Genomic DNA, 19,090 nt, shown 5'->3' with positions numbered 1-19,090 from the left:
AGTGAAATAGTTACCACCACACTCTTCATTTAGTAGTTTCTTTGAAAGCAGAAAAAAACATCATCTCAGCAGACAGGAAACAGGCCTTATGGCAATAAAGACCATTATAAGAAATGATAAATGAGAAAGAGAAAAGGCTATTTTTAGAGAGAGATGAATATTAGAAATTCAATATAGGACAAGAAAATTTAGTAAATGGACTATATAGAGTATACATTGAATGCCTTAAAAATGGCATGTTATGTAAAAGTTAGTGAACTGTGTAACCCAATCAGCACTGGAGAATGGTCTCAGATTACTGTCGGTGTATCCATTACTTAACAGTAAATTTGAATGATAAATAAGGTCACAAAATAACTGTACCTGAGAAAAGAATGAAAACTAATATACTGAGTTTTTTGAATCCACATAGCAATGAAATACATGAAAACTGGAAGAATTACATGAAGTAGGGGAGATGACTTCCTAAATATAACGTAAGGTAGAATTAGCACACATGGAGCGAGTTCATTGGTAGGGCTGAGAAAGACACTTTAGGACTAGATGGATCCTTAAAAGTGATCATTCAGGCATAGGTGTACTTTGTATGGGTTAATGCATTTGGAGAAATCGATGTAAGGTCTAGAGATTCTGGGCCTGGGAACTACACTGGTAGTTTTCAGACAGTACTGATCCACATTAAAGAGTACATTTATTAAAAAGTTTTATTTACTTAAGTAATCTCTACACCCAACATGGGGCTTGAACACACAACATTGGTATCAGGAGGTGCATGCTCCTCTGACTGAACCAGCCACGTGTCCCTAAACAGTACATTTTTATACCAATGTATACTGTGCTGAATCAAAGATTTCTCAAAATAGTACTTACCTGTACTATGTGTGATACAAAAAAAATCTTTTTTTTGAAGAAAGCTGGTCAAAATGATTTCCTGACAGCTACTGGAACATACCTCATAGTTTGAAAAAGTACTGAGTTAACACTGTAAGAAAGAAAGAGACTTGAGTTTTTGAAGTCTCTTTGAAGAAATCTGATGGTGACTCATGGGGCATGTGTCTGGCTCAATCAGTAGAGCACACGACTCTCAATCTCCAGGTTGTGAGTTCACATTGGGTGTAGAGATTACTTAAAAATTAAAAAAAAAATCTTAAAAAAAAGAAGGTACTGATTCTGCCCTTGTTTGAAACCATATTGGTGCTATTTTAGTTATACCTTGAAAAGGGCATAGGCTGTTTCACTAAACCAGTTTTTAAGGTCAGGGAACTTTTGTGATAATAAAGCTACTATTTTGTATGAGTGAAGAGAGTTATCTAAAAGTTTATTTTATATCATTAGACAAAAATGAGCTTTTATTTATTTATTTTTAATGTTTTATTTATTTCTGAGAGAGAGACAGACAGACAAGACAGGGTGAGCAGGGGAGTGTCAGAGAGAGGGAGATACAGAATCTGAAGCAGACTCCAGGCTCTGAGCTAGCCATCAGCACAGAGCCCAACGTGGGGCTTGAACCCATGAACCGTGAGATGATGACCTGAGCCGAAGTCGGATGCTTAACTGACTGAGCCACCCAGGCGTCCCAAAAATGAGCTTTTAAAATTAGATTCCATATACACTCTTTGTTACCAAAGTTATCTTCAAATGATGTGTTTAACATTCCCCTTTAAAAAATTTTTTAATGTTTTATGTATTTCTGAGAGAGAGAGAGAGAGACTGCATGAGCAGGGGAGGGTCAGAGAGAGAGGGAGACACAGAATCTGAAACAGGCTCCAGGCTCTGAGCTGGCAGTCAGCACAGAGCCCAATGCGGGGCTCGAACCCATGAACTGCAAGATCATGACCTGAGCCAAAGTTCGATGCTTAACTGACTGAGCCACCCAGGTGCCCCTGACATCCCCCTTTTAAACAATATACTTTTATTTAAGAGTTGAAAAGGTTGTATAAATATAAAAAAATACATTATGAACATTATTAATTTGTCTATTTTTGATGTTTACTTTTTTTTAAAATTTATTTCTGAGAGAGAGAGAGAGACAGCGTGAGCAGGGGAGGAGGGTCAGAGAGAGAGAGGGAGATACAGATTCTGAAGCAGGCTCCAGGCCCTGAGCCAGCGGTCAGCACAGAGCCCAACGTGGGTCTTGAACCCACAAACCGCAAGATCATGACCTGAGCTGAAACCAGACACTTAACCAACTGAGCTACCCAGGTGCCCCTGATGTTTGTTTACTTTTGACACTATATAGCATGTATAGTCCTTTAAAGTATTTAAAAAATTTATTGCTGACTGATACATGACATTGGCCCCATTCTTCTGTTATGGAAAATTATCATTTTATCAGTGAAATCCAAAATTTTTTTCCTTAAATGTAAAAGTACATAAAACACTCCCTATTTAAAACTTTAAAGTTTTCTTTTTAAAAAGCTTTCTCAGGCAAAACAAAGAAGGATTTTTCATAACTTCAAAGAGTGTTTTTCCTAGACAAAAAAGTCTGGTTAAATATTCTCTATTTTAAAATTTTTTGAATTTTATTTGAAGTGTAATTGACATAGTATATATTAGTTTCAGGTGTAAAGCATATGAATTGACATATTTTACAACATGTTTACCATATGTGTAGTTACCGTCTGTCACTATACAAAATTATTACAGTACTATTGATTATATTCCCTATGCTGTACTTTTCATTCCTCTTACTGATTTTATAACTGCAAGTTTGTACCTCTTAATCCCCTTCATCTATTTGGCCCAGCCCCCCACTCCCCTCTCCTCTAGAAACCACCAGTTTTCTGTATATTTGAGTCTGTTTCTATTGTTTTGTTTTGTTTTAAGATTCCACATATAATTGAAATCATATAGTATTTGTCTTTTCTCTGACTTCACTTAGTGTACTGCCCTCTAGGTCCATCCATGTTGTCACAAATGGCAAGATATCTATCTCTTTTATGGTTGAGTAGTATTAGCATGGGTGTGTGTGTGTGTGTGTGTGTGTGTGTGTGTGTGTGTGTGTGTACGTACTTGTGTACACACCACATCTTGTTTATCAGTTCATCTGTCGGTGGACACTTGGGCTACTTCCATATCTTGGCTGTTGCAAATAATGCTGCAGTGAACATAGGGGTGCATATATCTTTTCAAATTAGCATTTTTGTTTTCTTTGGGTAAATATCCAGAAGTGGAATTACTGGATCATGTGGCTGGATCATCATCGATTTTTAACTTGAGGAACCTCCATACTGTTTTCCATAGTGGCTGCACTGCACCAGTTTACATTTCTACCAACAGTGCACAAGGGTTCTCTTTTCTTCACAGTCTCACCAACACTTATATATATAATGTATATGAAATCATACATACGATTTCTTACATATGCATTAGCCATTTTGATAGGTTTGAGGTGATAATTTCATTGTGGTTTTGATTTGCATTTCCCTTATGATTAGTGATGTTGAGCATCTTCATGTGTCTCTTGGGGAGCTGTATGGTTTTTGTTTTGTTCTTTTGAAAATGGCTATTCAGGTCCTCTGCCCATTTTTTAATCAGATTTTTAAAAGTGTTTATTTTGAGAGAGATCAAGAGCATGTGTGTGCACGCAAGCAGGGAAGAAGCAAAGTGAGAGGGGGAGAGAGAGAAACCCAAGCAGTCTCTGTGCTGTCAGCATGGAGCCCAACACAGGGTTCCAGGTGGGGCTTGATCTTTTGAACTGTGAGATCATGGCCTGAGCCAAAATCAAGAATGACCTGAGCTGAAATCAAGAGTAGGATGTTAACCCACTGAGCCACCCAGGCATTCCTGTTTGAATTTTTTTTGCTTATTTATATTTATATTTTATTTATTTATTTATTTTTTCAGAGAGTGAGCACATGAGTGGAGGAGGAACAGAGGGAGAGGGAGAGAGAGAATCCTGAGCAGGCTACATGCCCAGCTTTGGAGCCCCATGTGGCGCTGGATGTCATGACCTGAGCCAAAATTGAGAATGGATCACTTAACTGACTGAGCCACCTCGGTGCCTAGTAGAGTTCTTTATATATTTTGGATATCGACTCCTTATTGGATATATTATTTGCAAATATCTTGTCCCATTTAGTGGGATGCCTTTCATTTTGTTGATAGTTTTCTTTGCTGTGCAAAAACCTTTTAGTTTGATGTGATCCCAATTGTTTATTTTTGCTTTTTTTGCCCATGCTTGATCCAAAAAACATTGCTAAAGACCAATGTCCAAGAATTTACTGCTTATGTTTTCTGTTAGTTTTATAGTTTCAGGACTTATCTTTAGGTCTTTAATCCAATTTTGAATTTGTGTATATGTGTGTGGGGGGGTATAAGAAAGTGATTTCACTCTTCATATTAGCTGTCCAGTTTTCTCAGCACTATTTATTGAAGAGACTCTCTTTTCACTATTGTATGTTCTTGCTTCCTTTGCTTTAGATTAATGGACCACATAAGTGTAGGCTTATTTCTGGTCTTTCTGTTCTGTTCCATTGATCTGTTTTCTGTCTTCAGTTTTTTGGAAAAGCTTGAGAAGGCTAGATATTAACTCTTCTTTAAATGTTTGTTACAATTCACCTGTGAAGGCATTGGGTTCTGAACTTTTGTTTGTTAGGTGTTTTGTTTTGTTTTTTTTATTACTGATTTCAGTATTAGAAATCTGTCCAGATTTTCTGTTTCTTCCTAATTCAGTTTTCAAAGATTATATATATCTAGGAGTTTATCCATTTCTTGTAGGTTGTCAAATTTGTCAGTGTATAGTTTTTCATCATCTCTTATAATTCTTTGTATTTCTGTGTGTTGACTGCAACTTCTCTTAGTTTATCAGTTTTATCTTTTCAAAGAACCAGCTCTTAAGTTATTCATCTTTCTATTTTTTGTCCTCAATTTATTTCTGCTTTTTAGTTTTTCCTTCCTCCTAACTTTGGACTTTGTTCTTTTTTCTTCTGCTTTTTCTAGTTTCTTTAGGTATAAGGTTGGATCATTTGAGGCTTTTCTTTTTTCTTGAGGTAAGCCTGTATTGCTATAAACTTCTTAGAACTGCTTTTGCCGTGTCCTAAAGATTTTGAAACATTGGGTTTCCATTTTCCTTTGTCTTAAGGTTTTCATTTTTGTTTTTTAGTTCCTCTTTTCATTTCTTTGTTGACTCGTTGGTTGTTTAGTAGCACATTGTTTAGCCTACACATGTTTGGGTTTTTTCCTGTAACTGATTTCTAATTTCATACCTTTGTGGTCAGAAAAGATGCTTGATGTGATTTCAGTCTTCTTAAATTTATTGATACTTGTTTTGTGACCTGACATATGATCTGTCCTGGAGAATGTTCCATGTGTACTTGAAAAGTCTGCTGTATTTGGATGGAATTTTATATATAATTGTGTGTGTGTGTGTCTGTGTGTGTGTATGTATATAATAATAATGTGGTATAATGTGGCATTTAAAGCCACTGTTTCCTTACTGATTTGTGGTCTGTATGATCTATCATTGATATTAGTGGAGTGTTAAAGCCCTCAACTATTATTATATTACTGTCAATACTTTCTGTGAACTCTTTGACCAGTGGGGGGCTTGAACTCAGGACCCCATGATCAGGAGTCACAAGTTCTGTTGACTGAGCCAGCAAGGCACCCCTGTCAATTTCTTTCTTTGTAACTGTAGATATCTACAGTTGTTACATCCTGTTGTTGGGAGTGACCCCTTTGTCATTATGTAATGCCCTTTTTTGTCTTGTTCTAGCCTTTTGTTTTAAAGTCTCTCTTGTCTGATAGAATTGTTGCTACCCCATTTTTTTCACTTCATTTGCATGAAATATTTTTATTCATTCACTTTCAATCTGTATGTGTCTTTAGGTCTGAAGTGAGTCTCTTGTAGGTATCACATAGATGGGTTTTGTTTTTTTATCCATTCATTCACCTTATGTCTTTTGATTCGAGTGTTCAGATCATTTACATTTAATGATTGATAGGTATTATATTTATTGTCATTTTGTCAATTGTTTTCCTGTTTTGTAATTCTCTGTTCCTTTTTTCCTTCTCTTACTCTCTTCCTTTGTGATTTGATGACTTTGTAAATGTTATGTTTGGATTCCTTTCTTTTTATTTTTTGCATATCTGTTATAGGTTTTTGGTTTGTTACCATAAGGTTCNTAAAAACACTACATTTTTACTTCCTCCACATTTTATGTATATGAATTCACATTTTACATCTTTTATTTTGTGTATCCCTTAACCAATTACTGTAGATATAATTGATTTTACTATTTTTGCCTTTTAACCTTCATACTTTATAAGTGATCAGTCTTCTACCTTTACATTTGCTTTTAGCAATGAAATTTTTTTTTCTTTCATAATTTTCTTACAGCCTTTTCTTTTCCACTTAAAGAAGTTCCTTTAACATTTCTTGCAAGGCCAGTTTTAGTGGTTACGAATACCATTTGTTTGTCTAGGAAACTCTCCTTCAATTTTGGATGATAACCTTGCTGGAATGAATATTCTTGTTTATAGGTTTTTTTTCCTTTTAATACTTCGAACACTCCCTCTGAACTGCAAAAATTTCTGCCAAACAACCAGCTCATAACCTTATGAGCTTTCTCTTGTTTGTAACTAGTTGTTTTTGTCTTGCTTTTTTTTTTAATATTTTCATTTATTTCTAGGAGAGAGACAGTGCGAGCAGGGGAAGGTCAGAGATAGAGGGAGACATAGACTCTGAAATAGGCTCCAGGCTCTGAGCTGGCAGTCAGCACAGAGCCCGATGCGGGGCTCGAACCCACGAACCGCTAGATTATGACCTAAGCGAAAGTCGGACGCTCAACCGACTAAGCCACCCAGGCGCCCTCTCTCTTGCTGCTTTTGAGGTTGTCTGTTTATCATTAATTTTTTGACATTTTAAATATGATGTATCTTTGTTTGGCTTCTTTGGATTTATCTTGTTTGGTGCTTTTTTGCTTCCTGTCTCTGGATGTTCATTTCCTTTCCCAGGTTACGGATGTTTTTAGCTGTTATTTCTTCAAATAAGTTCTGCCCCTTTCTTCTCTGGGAACCCTATAATGCTAATGTTATTACAGTTGATACTGTCTCAGAGTTCTTAACCTATTCTCATTAAAAATTTTTTCTTTTTCGGGGCGCCTGGGTGGCTCTGTCAGTTAAGCATATGACTCTTGATTTCAGCTCAGGTCATGATTTCAGGGTCGAGAGATTGAGCCGTGTGTTTGGCTCTGCACTGGGCCTGGAGCCTGCTTAAGAGTCTCTTGGGTTGCCTGGGTGACTTAGTTGGCTAAGCGTCTGACTTCATCTCAGGTCATGATCGTGCAGTTCATGGGTTCAAGTCCTGTGTTGAGCTCTGTGCTGACAGCTCCGAGCCTGGAGCTTGCTCTCTCTCTACCCCTCCTGCTTGCACTCTCTCAAGTAAATAAACATTAAAAAAAAGAAAAAAGAAAAGATTCTCTCCCTCTGTTTTTGTCCCTCAAAAAAAAAATTTTTTTTTTCCTTTTTGCTGCTCAGCTTGGTGATTTCCACTATGCTGCCTTCCAGATTAATGATCTGTACTTCTACATTCTCTTATCTGCTGTTGATTTTCTCTGTTGTATTTTTCATTTCAGTTATTGTATTTTTCAGCACTGATTGGTTCTTTTTATATTTTTTTTGTTGAAGTTCTCACTAAGTTTATTTACTCTTCTCTTAAGTCCCATGAGTATCTTTCATAACGATTACTTGGATTACTTATCTTTGTTTCATTTAGTTCTTTTTTCTGTGGTTTTGTTTTATTCTTTTACTTGGCACATATTCTTCCATCTCATTTTGTCTGACTTTCTGTTTCTGTGTATTAGATAGGGGAGTTCTGTATTCTGGTCTTGAAAGTAGTGGGTTTAAGTAGAAGGTGACTTGTGGGGCCTAGTACTTCAGTCCCCCCCGGTCACCAGAACCAGGTGTCCCAGAGGTGTCTCCTCTGTGGCCCTCCTGTTATGACTGGGCTGTGACTGCTTCAGGTTTGTTATTGCTGCTAGTCCCCAACCTGTCTACAGTGACTGGGTGTGACTACGGTGGACACACTGGTTGGCAGGATTGGCCCCTGGCACAGCTGGCTGTGGTGGGTGTGCCAGTGAGAAGGGCACCAGCACGTCTGAGGCTGCCCACTGGGTGTTTTAGGGGGTCGCTAGTCCCCACTGAGGGTGTCCACTGGTTGTGGTGGGACGGGAGCAGCTTTGGAGGGGGACCTGCTGTAGCAGTGGGGCAGGTCCACTGAGGAACACTGGCGCAGGGGAGTGGTGGTAGCCAGGTGGAAGGAGAGTGTCAGAACTGGCTGCCACCAGCTAGGCAGAAGGAAGAGTGGGGGTGGGGGGGAGACACCCAGTAGGCTTTCCCTTCCTGGAGAAAGATCCTACAGATCCCTGCCCCTTCAGCACACCCCTTAAAATCAGTCATTAAATCTCCTTCACAAATAATCCAGGTTCTTTTCAAATTGCTGCCCTTGTGCTGGGTCTTGGAGTGCCTGCTCTGTGCTGGCCATTTAAAAGCAGAGTCTCAGTTTTCCATAGCCCTCTGGCTCTCCTAGAGTTAGGCCCTGCTAATTTTTTTTTTTTTAATGTTCATTTATATTTGAGAGAAATACAGAGTGCAAGCAGGGGAAGGGCAGAGACAGAGGGAGACACAGAATCTGAAGAAGGCTCCAGGCTCTGAGCTGTCAGGACAGAGCCCGACACGGGGCTTGAACTCAGGAACCGTGAGATCATGACCTGAGCTGGAGTTGGATGCTAAGCCACATGAACCACCCAGGTGCCCCCACCCCTGCTGATTTTTAAAGCCAGATGTTGTGGGGTTTTGTCTTCCTGGTAAGGATTAGGGCAGGGATTGCCTTATGTAGGGCTAGATTCTCTTGCTCCTCAGGGAAGACCTGCGTGCCTGTGATATCCCTTCTGCTTCTGAGTCACCACCCTGGGGGTTTTGTTCCCAGCTGTCTCTGCCCCTCTTAACCTTTTCATTATGGCCCTTAAAAAATATCTTTAATTGTGACAGTACTATTCTGCTAGTCTTTTGGTCGTTTTCAGAGTGAGCTGCACTTGATGTTGTTGCAGCCTTGATGTTGCTGTAGGAGGATGTGAGCTTAGATCCTCCTACTCCACAATCTTTGCAAGCTTCTCTGGATAAATACTCTTTGAATTAGACCTTTAGCCAGTATGTTGCAGTGGCATCCTTTCCTGGGAGGTCTTGTTTTTGTAAATTAGTTTTCAAATTGTTTCTTGTTTAGGTTTATGGCTTTGGCTCTGATGGGAGTTTGTTGACAGTTTATTGACATTACAAATAATGCTGCAGTAAATATTCCAGTGTACTTTAGTAGTGGTGGCTATTTCTGTAGTGCTGGCTGGATTTTTCCCCCTATAAGATAGATTATCAAATGGTATATGAATTCAAATATTTATTTTTTTTAACTTTTAAAAAATGTTTTATTTATTTCTGAGAGAGAGGCAGTGTGAGCAGGGGAGGGTCAGAGACAGAGGGAGACAAAGAATCTGAAGCAGGCTCCAGGCTCTGAGCTAGCTGTCAGCACAGAGCCTGATGGGGGGCTCGAACCCACAAACCGTGAGATCATGACCTGAGCCAAAGTCAGGTGCTTAACCGACTGAGCCACCCAGGCGCCCCTGAATTCAAATATTTAAATGTCTAATAGAAACTATTAGATTGTTAGATTGTTGAGTTTACTTTTTTTTTTTATGTTTTATTTATTTTTGAGAGACAGAGACAGAGTGTGAGTTGGGGAGGGGCAGAGAGAAAGAGACATAGACTCTGAAGCAGGCTCCAGGTTCTGAGCTGTCAGCACAGACACAGTCAGTCTTTAAATTTTTTCAGATGTAAAATGGGGATGTAAGTCCTACCTAGAGTATTTGTCTAAGAATTAGGTTGGATAATATGAGTGGGATGTATGCAGTATATCTTTCCTCATATAGTAGGTGCCTAATAAATGGTAAGTATTATTAATAATAAGACAAAATAAGTTTCTAAGGGAGGAAGGTGTGAGAAGAATGGGATTCCTTGTCAATCTCACCCTTTTCTAAAGACGGAGATAAACCTCACTTCTGTGTGATCACTGACTCCCTGTCACGCTTTCCGTCTTATCACCACTGTGTGGCTGTGGACTACTGTTGCCGTTTTCTTGTTGCCCCGTTAAGACATTTGGTTATTTTTGGTTAGGTGGCTTATCTCTACTTGCTCCTGTTTGTAAGCTTCATTTTTGTACTGAAACTGAACTGTGAATGTTATGGTGGAAAGTTTATGGACTTTAAATTTAAACATATTTTACCTATCACCTGGGTACTCTTCACCAAATAGTGTGATTTTTCTGTGCCTTATTTGCTTAAAGGACGGATAGAGGAAAGGATTTAAAATATTTGGGATCCTTGTAAAAAAAATTAAATGAAATCATTATATATCAAGGTCTAATACACATCCTAGACATACTGATTTCTTTTTCTTCCTTTAAGGCAGAAGATTATGGCTTACATTTTTTTTAAAAATTTCGCTTTTCCTAGTACTTACATGTTACTGCTACCCGAGGGTAGTAACTCACACTTAGTATACAGTAACTAAAGAAGAAGAGAAATGTAATTTAAAAAGTATTAGACTAGAAGTCAGGAAACCTGACAGGGCCCATGTTCCAGGTTGGTATAACTGGTGGTATAACCCTTGATGCATCTTTTGACCTCTAGTCCCTGCTATGCTTGGTTTTGAGTTTTCTATGAAATATTTTATGGAAACATACTAATATAGAAGTTTTAAGCTGAGGCTGTCACTTAGGAGAAAGTCCACATAATACTATTTTTACAATTACTCTATGTTGTGTTAGTTGCTTTTTTGTTCTAGAATTAAATTTTTTTTTTTTTTTAACTAGGGTTAAGTATTGTGTAAGCTGCATCAATGGAGCACATACAGGGGGCATGGAAGACGATCAGCAATGGTTTTGGATTCAAAGATGCAGTGTTTGACGGCCCCAGCTGCATCTCCCCTACAATAGTTCAGCCATTTGGCTTTCAGCGTCGTGCATCAGATGATGGCAAACTTACGGACTCTTCGAAGACAAGCAACACTATCCGTGTGTTCTTGCCAAACAAGCAAAGAACAGTGGTATGTAAACATTCCTTTCAGTAAGTTTAGCTGGCCATCTGCCTATAAAAAGCATTTTGGGTAATTTTACTCACCTTATAGACACTCACTTAGTGTCTTTATTAATTGGCTTTCCAGTTGCAAATTTTATTGCTTTATATTGCCATATTCCTTCCTCCTGCTTTTCCCCACCCCTTGGCCTTCTGTATGTTATTACTCTTGCCTGGAATGTCTTCTTTTGAAAAGCTTCCTTACATTTCCGGCTAATTTTATGTATGTATGTATTATGGATATTAAAGCAAATGTACACTTAAATTTTTTGGACATTAGAGTATATAGAAGAAAATAAAATTACCTAGAAAAAATCATTTTGGTGAGTACCTCTGGGCAAAGCTGGAGGTATTTTAGAAAGCAGAGCATCTCCTTCTTTCCTAGAACACTGATACTAGCCAGTTATGTCTGTATAGTTCATTTTTGTAGTGCCAGCAACAGATTCATACTAGCATCATGGTAGGACACTCCACTTGGTTTTATGGCACAGAATTCCAACTTTTCCAAGAAATTCCTGTTCAAAATAGTTCCTTACTATCTTGGTGGAAAAAAACGCACCTGTCTAAAACAAGAAAGTGAAGTTCTGCTAATTTTGCGTGGTGGGACATTTGAGAAAACCTTAGTTCAAGAACTTCAATGCCTCCTCCTTTCCCACCCCCCATTCTTTGAGTAAAATCAGAGCATTGTGCTTTACATTGTATCTAGGTGAGACAAAGTTCTGAGGTTGGAAAATCCAGTGCAGAATTCTGTTTTTGACAGTTCCACTCTCCTCTCCCAGTTTACTAATAAATTCCTTTATACTTCTTTTGTGAACTTAAGGAGACTCCCAGTATAGTGTTGTACGTTTACATGCATTTTGAAAAACTCAAAAGGTATTTAAGATTTGAGTATTATTTTTGTTACCCTTCCTAAAAATAAAAGATGAATGGCAGGCAAAATAAATAGTAATAACCTCCTTATATTTCAAAAGTGGCCTTTCATTTGCAAGGGGAATATTTATGTACTGTTGTTCATTCATCTTTTTTCTAACCTTAAATGGAGAGCCCAGGTGGGAAGTGTGAATGTGATGGGAAGCTGAAGACCATGTGGTACTGCTTCAGCCTGTTACTGTTTCCGTCTTCCCCATTCCCATCTACTGCCAGATTGCCTGGAAGACTAGGAAACTTAGTTTGGCATAATGATTAAGTATATGGACCTTTAAGACAAGCAGGCCCAAATATAAATCCCTGTATTGGCTTTTATTATCATCTAGATAAGTTACATAATATTTTGAGCCTTTGTTTCTTCACCTTAATGAAATGAGACTCCTGCTGAATATATAGTAGCTAATTCATAAGTAAAATGGTAGCTATGATTATTTGAATTTTTTCTACATCTTTGAAGCCCTTGACAGCTTTCAGTTGAGCACAACCGGTAGTTGGGAACAAGTGATTTGGAAACTTGACTTCTCCTAAGGCTCTAGCAGATAAAGCTAGTTTCTCCCATTTCTGTGACCAGAGATAGACCATCAGTTTCTGGAAGAGCCATCTTCTTTCAGCAGGCACCCATCTTTAGGGGAACATTGGTGGAAGGAGTCACTTACTGGCCAGTACCATGAGTCAGCTGTTTCTTTTCTTTTTTTTTTTTTTAAACAAATAGTTTATTGTCAAGTTGGTTTCCATATAACACCCAGTGTATGGGTCAGCTGTTTCTAATCGTTCCCAGGTTACTTCACTCCTTGGAGCCCAGAATGACTTTCATAATCACTTAGTAGGCTCCAGAAATTAAATTTAACTAATTTCAACATATATCCATGGGGAGGTGTAGAGAGAAAAATGATAGAAAGGAGATATAGATATGATATATATAAAGGATATATTTATATATATAGCGGATATATATATATCATATATATGCTATAAATAATTGTAGAAGTATAATTGGTAGTTGTTTTTTTGTTTATTTATTTTGAGAGAGAAGGAGCACAAGCAGGTGAGGAGCAGAGAGGAAAGACAGAATCTCAGTCTCAAGCAGGCTCCATGCCATCAGCACAGAGCCCAGTGAGGAGGCTCGAACTCATGAACTGAGCTGAAAACCGAGTCAGACACTTTCCAACTGAGCCACCCAGGCACAGCATTTGGGAGTTGCTTTTAAAAAAACCTTTTTCTGGGGCGCCTGGGTGGTTTAGTCGGTTAAGCGTCCAACTTTCGCTTAGGTCATGATCTCGCGGTTCGTGGATTCGGGCCCCGCGTCGGGCTCTGTGCTGACTGCAAGCTCAGAGCCTGGGGCCTATTTCAGAGTCTGTATCTCCTTCTCTCTCTGACCCTCCCCTGCTCACGCTGTCTCTCTCTCTCTCTCTCTCTCTCCTAGAAATAAATAAAAATATTAAAAAAAAAATAAAAATAAAAAAACCTTTTTCTTGTCATTTATTTTGTAAATACATGTCTCTTTGCCACTGCTTGTTATTGGGTGGGTGCTTGGACCATAGCTGAGGACCATTAATTACCAATAGAATCACCTGACACAGGCTAAATACAGATTCCTGGACTTCATTCAAGATCAACTTAATCAGAATCCCTGGATGTATTGGAGGGGAGAAGCTGGGAATCTATATTTTCATAAGCTCTTTGGATGATTCTAATGCCAACCACATTTGGGAGCCCCACTTAGGGAATATTTAAAGAACTATCTAGCTTTTAGAGTCTGTGACTGTTTTTGTGTGTGACTTTTTAAAAAAAAAAAAAGTGTATTCATTTTGTGAGAAAGAGAGAGAGTGTGAATAGGGGAGGAGCAGAGAGAGAGGGAGACACAGAATCTGAAACAGGCTCCAGGCTCTGAGCTTTCAGCACAAAGCCCAACGTGGGGCTCGAACTCACGAATTGTGAGATTATGACCTGAGCTGAAGTTAGATGCTTAACCAGTTGAGCCGCCCACTTGCCTCTAGAGTCTGGGACTTTTAGTGAAGATTAAGGATACAGCACAGACAGCACCTTACATTTTTTAAAGCTCTACTGCATAGTATTTGATGCAAGTAATGATTCTTTTAGTGTGTGTTTATTGTCTTCATTCCTGGTGTCTTATCTTCATAGTTCAGATCAGTATATCTCACTTTTACTTAGTTTTTTTCCCCTAAAAACTCTTAAGTTAGTGGATCTTTCTAATGGTATAACTGCTTCAAGAAATCTAAAAAAAACTTGCTATGGAACATTTAAAATAAATATTTTAGACTTTTCAGATAGATCCAAACATATACTCTGACCTGCCTTTGGGAAGGAGCAGGTTTGGCCACTGTCAGCTGTCACACTTCAACTGAGTACCAGAACTCCACTGTGGGAAATTTACAAGCACCACAAATCTACATTTTGTTCTCCTTACTGGCCATACTGACTCTAGTTGCCTCACTCTTAATTAATTTTATTGGCTTTAAAAACAAAATATGTGGGGCTTTTATCAAAACTCTTGAAGTCTTACTTGAAAAAATTTTTTTAAATGTTTATTTTGAGAAAGCACAAGCAGGGAAGAGGCAGACATAGGGGGAGAGAAGGAGAATCCCAAGCAGTTGCCACGAGTTGTCACCACGGAGCCTGAGTAGGGTTCGACCTCAGGACCCATGAAATCATGACCTGAGCCAAAATCAAGACTTGGACTCTTAATGGACTGAGCCACCCAGGTGCCCCATTAGTTGAAATTTTTATATAGCTGCCATTATTAGCACCCCAGGTACTCATACTTCCTGCTAGACCTCTGAGTGCCTGCCTAGCTTTTGAGGATTGGGTACGGGACAATGTGGAGGGACATACACTAAGGCTGCCTGAAATGGTGTGCATGTTTATTTAAGTTAGCAGTGGTCTGCTTGCCTTTACTGGTGTGAAATGTAAATGAGATGGAATTTTTGTTGGGAAGATACACCATTTTGTTGAAAACAGGTTGAAATACAGTTTTTAATCCGAAAAACTCACTCATTTGTTTATAGATCAGATTGATTTATTTTCCTTTCTGGTGGATATTCATGCTTGCACGTACATTTCAGTGAGTCAAACGAATGAGGCCAGTGTAAAGGGAAATGTGATAATTTTATCTTTCTCAACCACTCTCTCCTGATAATAGGTAGAGGTATATCTTTTCATACTCATATACAATATATATAAACATATTTGGGTTCCCCTGCCCTTTAAATAATCTTACTCTTTGTATTATTCTGAAAAATATTATCCCACAGTTAACAAATCATGGACAACCTTCCCTCTAGGTCATTATAAATAATATAGTAGTGGCTTAATGTGACATACAGATATTCAAGGCTTTATTTAAGCACTCCCCTATTGCTGGACATTCCAGCTATTTCCTGTGTGCATATGTATTTACCATTACAAACAGTGCTGTCTTAAATCTTCATATACCCTTATAGACTTGTGCATTTATTACTATGCTCATCAAGGGATGTGGAGCCTTTGTTGGTTCTAAAGATGGGTTTTTGTTTGTAGGTCAATGTGAGAAATGGAATGAGCTTGCACGATTGCCTTATGAAAGCACTGAAGGTGAGGGGCCTGCAGCCGGAGTGCTGTGCAGTGTTCAGACTTCTTCACGAACATAAAGGGTAAGATCTCAAAAGTCAATCAGTGCCTCTTTCATACTAGTAAGGAGCTGGTGTCTTCAAATAACAATTTGCATTTTTAAAAAAAAGTGTGCTAGTTTCCTATTAAATATTATGTATTTATATACCCTTGTTTATAGACAACTGATAAAAATAGAATACTAAGAACTTGAAATCATTGCTTAAACATTGCATTGAAAAAAATATATATTAGGTGTTGATAGTATTCCATAGATGGAAATAGTAGCATAAGGTAATATGTTTCTTGAGAGCAAAAAATTTTGTTTCCTGGAATGCAGTGGACAGAGTGGATACTCAGGAAGTGTTTGCATTATTATGTATAGTTAAATAATCCTATCTTCAAGAGATTAACTCTCTTGTAATTCACTCATTCATTCTTTTTCTTAAGTTTTTATTTAAGTAAGCTCTACACCCAGCATGAGGCTTGAACTCACTACCCCAAGATTGAGAGTCACATGCTCTTCTATCCGTGTGATCTGGCAGACCTAGGACTAAAAGATGTGGGAGAATTTCTGCTTCAAGGAAGATCCATATTTCATCCTATTTCTAATGCTGGTAGCTTGATAGAGGCATCCCATCAAAGGGTGGGAGTAATACTCCATAGCTTCAATAAATATCCATTATTTCCCCCTCAAATTGGGGGAAATAATCTTGACTTTCTTCTTGAAAAATGCTAGTTCTGTTGATCTTCAGCTTAACATCTTTCTGTCTCAAGGAGTTCCCGGTTTGAGAGAGTAGCCTAGGAAGTGAGTCAGCTGAAAAGGGCGAGCATCAATTCCACTATGCTGTTCCCCTCCGCTTAGGAGGCAGTTTGTTGAAGTGCAGATCTTTGAAGCAGATGTCAGCTTTATCTGGGTAAAGTCCCAGGTTTGACCCAAGCCAATCTATAGTGCTCCTTACGGCCTAGAGGGATTCTGAGACATTGAGCGGTTTGTCCAGTCTTGTCCAAGGCTACATTGGTTTGGAGCTACCTTAGCTTCTGTCTTGGACAGATGAGCACCTGAAGACTAATGAGGACACAAGGCTGCCCCTGTCTCTGTTCATTAGGGTGAAGTAGGACTTTGGAGTCCCTGTATAGGGAATTATATTAAGGAAAAGATGATTTACTATTGGGTAACCAGGAAAATGGCTGGAATCAGCTTCTGGTAGGCAAAGGGAAAAGTTTGAATTGTGCTATTTATGTGCTGTTCTCTCTCTACATGAGAATGTTCTTTTCTAGAAAGTGGGCTTGATGGACTACACAAGACATGAGAAAGGAGCTGCTGCTTTTTTTTCTTTTTGAAACTTTTTACTTCAGTGTATACATTTTTCTGTGTTGTTTGCTCTAGGCACAGACAGAAAGAATGGTATCAGAGTAAATGTTAAGACAGTTAAGTCCCCCGTCACCTTACATTTATAGACCTTGCAAACAACTCTACAGGTGTGAGCCTATTATTAATAGAAAAGTGCATTTCATTTGTGATTCCTTTGTAATTGTATCTGCTAGACTGAAGTAGGCTACTGAAGGTTAAATTTTACTATTACAGCAATGTTTATACCCCACTTTAGTATTTTTGGACTCTTATAGAATTTTAAGGTCACCAAGTCCAATTTATTGTATATTTACTTTATCATGAGATTGTTCATTATTTTAAAATATTCTGGGGCACCTGGGGGGCTCAGTTGATTAAGCGTCTGATTCTTGATTTTGGCTCAGGTCGTGATCTCACAGTTCGTGGGATTGAGCCCCATTGAGTCCTATGTCAGGCTCTGTGCTGACAGCATGGACCCTGCTTGGGATTCTCTCTCTCTGCCCCTCCCCAGCGTGCGCTCTCTCTCGCTCTCAAAATAGATAAACAACAACAAGAAAACCCAAAACTTTATTCTAAGAGTACAAGCTCAGCTGGACTCCAGCATAGGCCCTTATACTCGGTGTGTAGCCTTGAGCAACTTACTTTCTTAAGGCCCCAATTCTCTCATTTTTAAGATGGGGATAAAATGCACACTTCATAGCTTGTTGTATGAGTTAAATGAGTTAGTATTGTCTGGGATTAAGTTTTATGTTTATGTAGTATGAGATAAATGGTAGCTGTTATTATTGGCATTGAAGTCTTATTTAAATATATCCCTTTTATATATGTTTTTTAAAAATCTCCTTTAGTAAAAAAGCACGTCTAGATTGGAATACTGATGCCACCTCGTTGATTGGAGAAGAACTTCAAGTAGATTTCCTGGATCACGTTCCCCTCACAACACACAACTTTGTAAGTTGCGGAGCTCTTTTCTTTTTGTGGTGTGTTGGGTGCTCTAGCTGTCATAATTGGACCTCCTCAGAGGTAATAAGCAAAAGCATATGTATTGTTGGATTATCTAAACCTGTTGTTTTGCCTTTGTTTACAGTAAGGAAATTTAGGTTTAATTAGTCACAAATATACTTTAGTTTCTAGGCATGAATTTTACAAATTTTGGAAGTATGATTCTTTTTTATAAAAGTCCCTGTTGGAAGTGTGATTCTTCATTCTATGAGGTCTGTTGGGGACCCACAGGGAAATTGTTTTGTCTTTTGTCATCTTTCATTTATTTATACCTCTTCCAGGCTCGGAAGACCTTCCTGAAGCTTGCCTTCTGTGACATCTGTCAGAAGTTCCTGCTCAATGGATTTCGATGTCAGACTTGTGGCTACAAATTTCATGAACACTGTAGCACCAAAGTACCTACTATGTGTGTGGATTGGAGTAATATCAGACAACTCTTGTAAGGCATCATTCTTTTCTCAAAGAATCTAAGCAAGTGGGGAGGTGTAAACTCTTTTGAAGGTATTATTGTATATTTGACCAACAAGTCTGGGGTTTGGACTTATTCAGTGAATTGTCATGATCTGGAAACCATCTACTCTGGCAGCGTGACAGTTGTGAAAGCAGGGAGTTTAGTGTGGCACAGCTCTGAAGCGAGCAGACGAGAGTGCTGTCTGTCAAATAAAGATTGGCGTACTATGACTCGGTGAGGCAAAGCGCAAAAGGATGAGAAAACCACAAGACTTTGCTTTTCTCTCTTAATAGTATCATCTGTTAGGTTATTGGCAGGCACAACTCTTTATTTTGTTAAATGATGTTAAACCTTTGTTACTGAGAAGGAGCAGAAAGCATAGTTGGTGCTGTTGTCTTCACCTCAAACTGGAGACTTTAGTCTTAAAATGATATAAATGTAGGGGCGTCTAGGTGGATCGGTTGGTTGAGCGTCTGACTCTTGATTTCAGCTCATGTTATGATCTCACTTTTTGTGAGTTCAAATCCCACATTGGGCTCTGCGCTGACAGTGTGGACTATGCCTGCTTGGGATGCACTCTCTCTCTCTCTCCCCCCCCCCCCCCCCCCCCCCCCCCCCTTTTTCTCT

At 38.7% G+C, this 19,090-nt stretch overlaps 1 protein-coding gene across 3 annotated transcripts in view; it reads left to right on the top strand.

Annotated features, from left to right (window-relative positions):
• RAF1 (Raf-1 proto-oncogene, serine/threonine kinase) overlaps positions 1–19,090 on the top strand; it is an 80,343-nt gene that overhangs the window by 40,118 nt on the left and 21,135 nt on the right. For 2 of the 3 annotated variants that reach the window (XM_077751579.1, XM_077751580.1), the window contains exons 2-5: positions 10,862–11,094; positions 15,588–15,700; positions 17,859–17,961; positions 18,294–18,451. In XM_077751579.1, coding sequence (XP_077607705.1) covers positions 10,888–11,094; positions 15,588–15,700; positions 17,859–17,961; positions 18,294–18,451 — 581 coding nt within the window. In that variant the 5' untranslated portion in view covers positions 10,862–10,887. Of the gene's footprint in view, positions 1–10,861; positions 11,095–15,587; positions 15,701–17,858; positions 17,962–18,293; positions 18,452–19,090 lie in introns of those variants that run through there. The other variant, XM_077751581.1, reaches the window with a different exon arrangement.

Source organism: Crocuta crocuta, unplaced genomic scaffold (genome assembly GCF_008692635.1).
Source record: "Crocuta crocuta isolate KB4526 unplaced genomic scaffold, BGI_CrCroc_1.0 scaffold69-1, whole genome shotgun sequence".
NCBI lineage: Eukaryota > Metazoa > Chordata > Mammalia > Carnivora > Hyaenidae > Crocuta > Crocuta crocuta.
The sequence above is the reverse complement of the archived record's forward strand: the minus strand, read 5'-3'. Positions and strand labels throughout refer to the sequence as shown.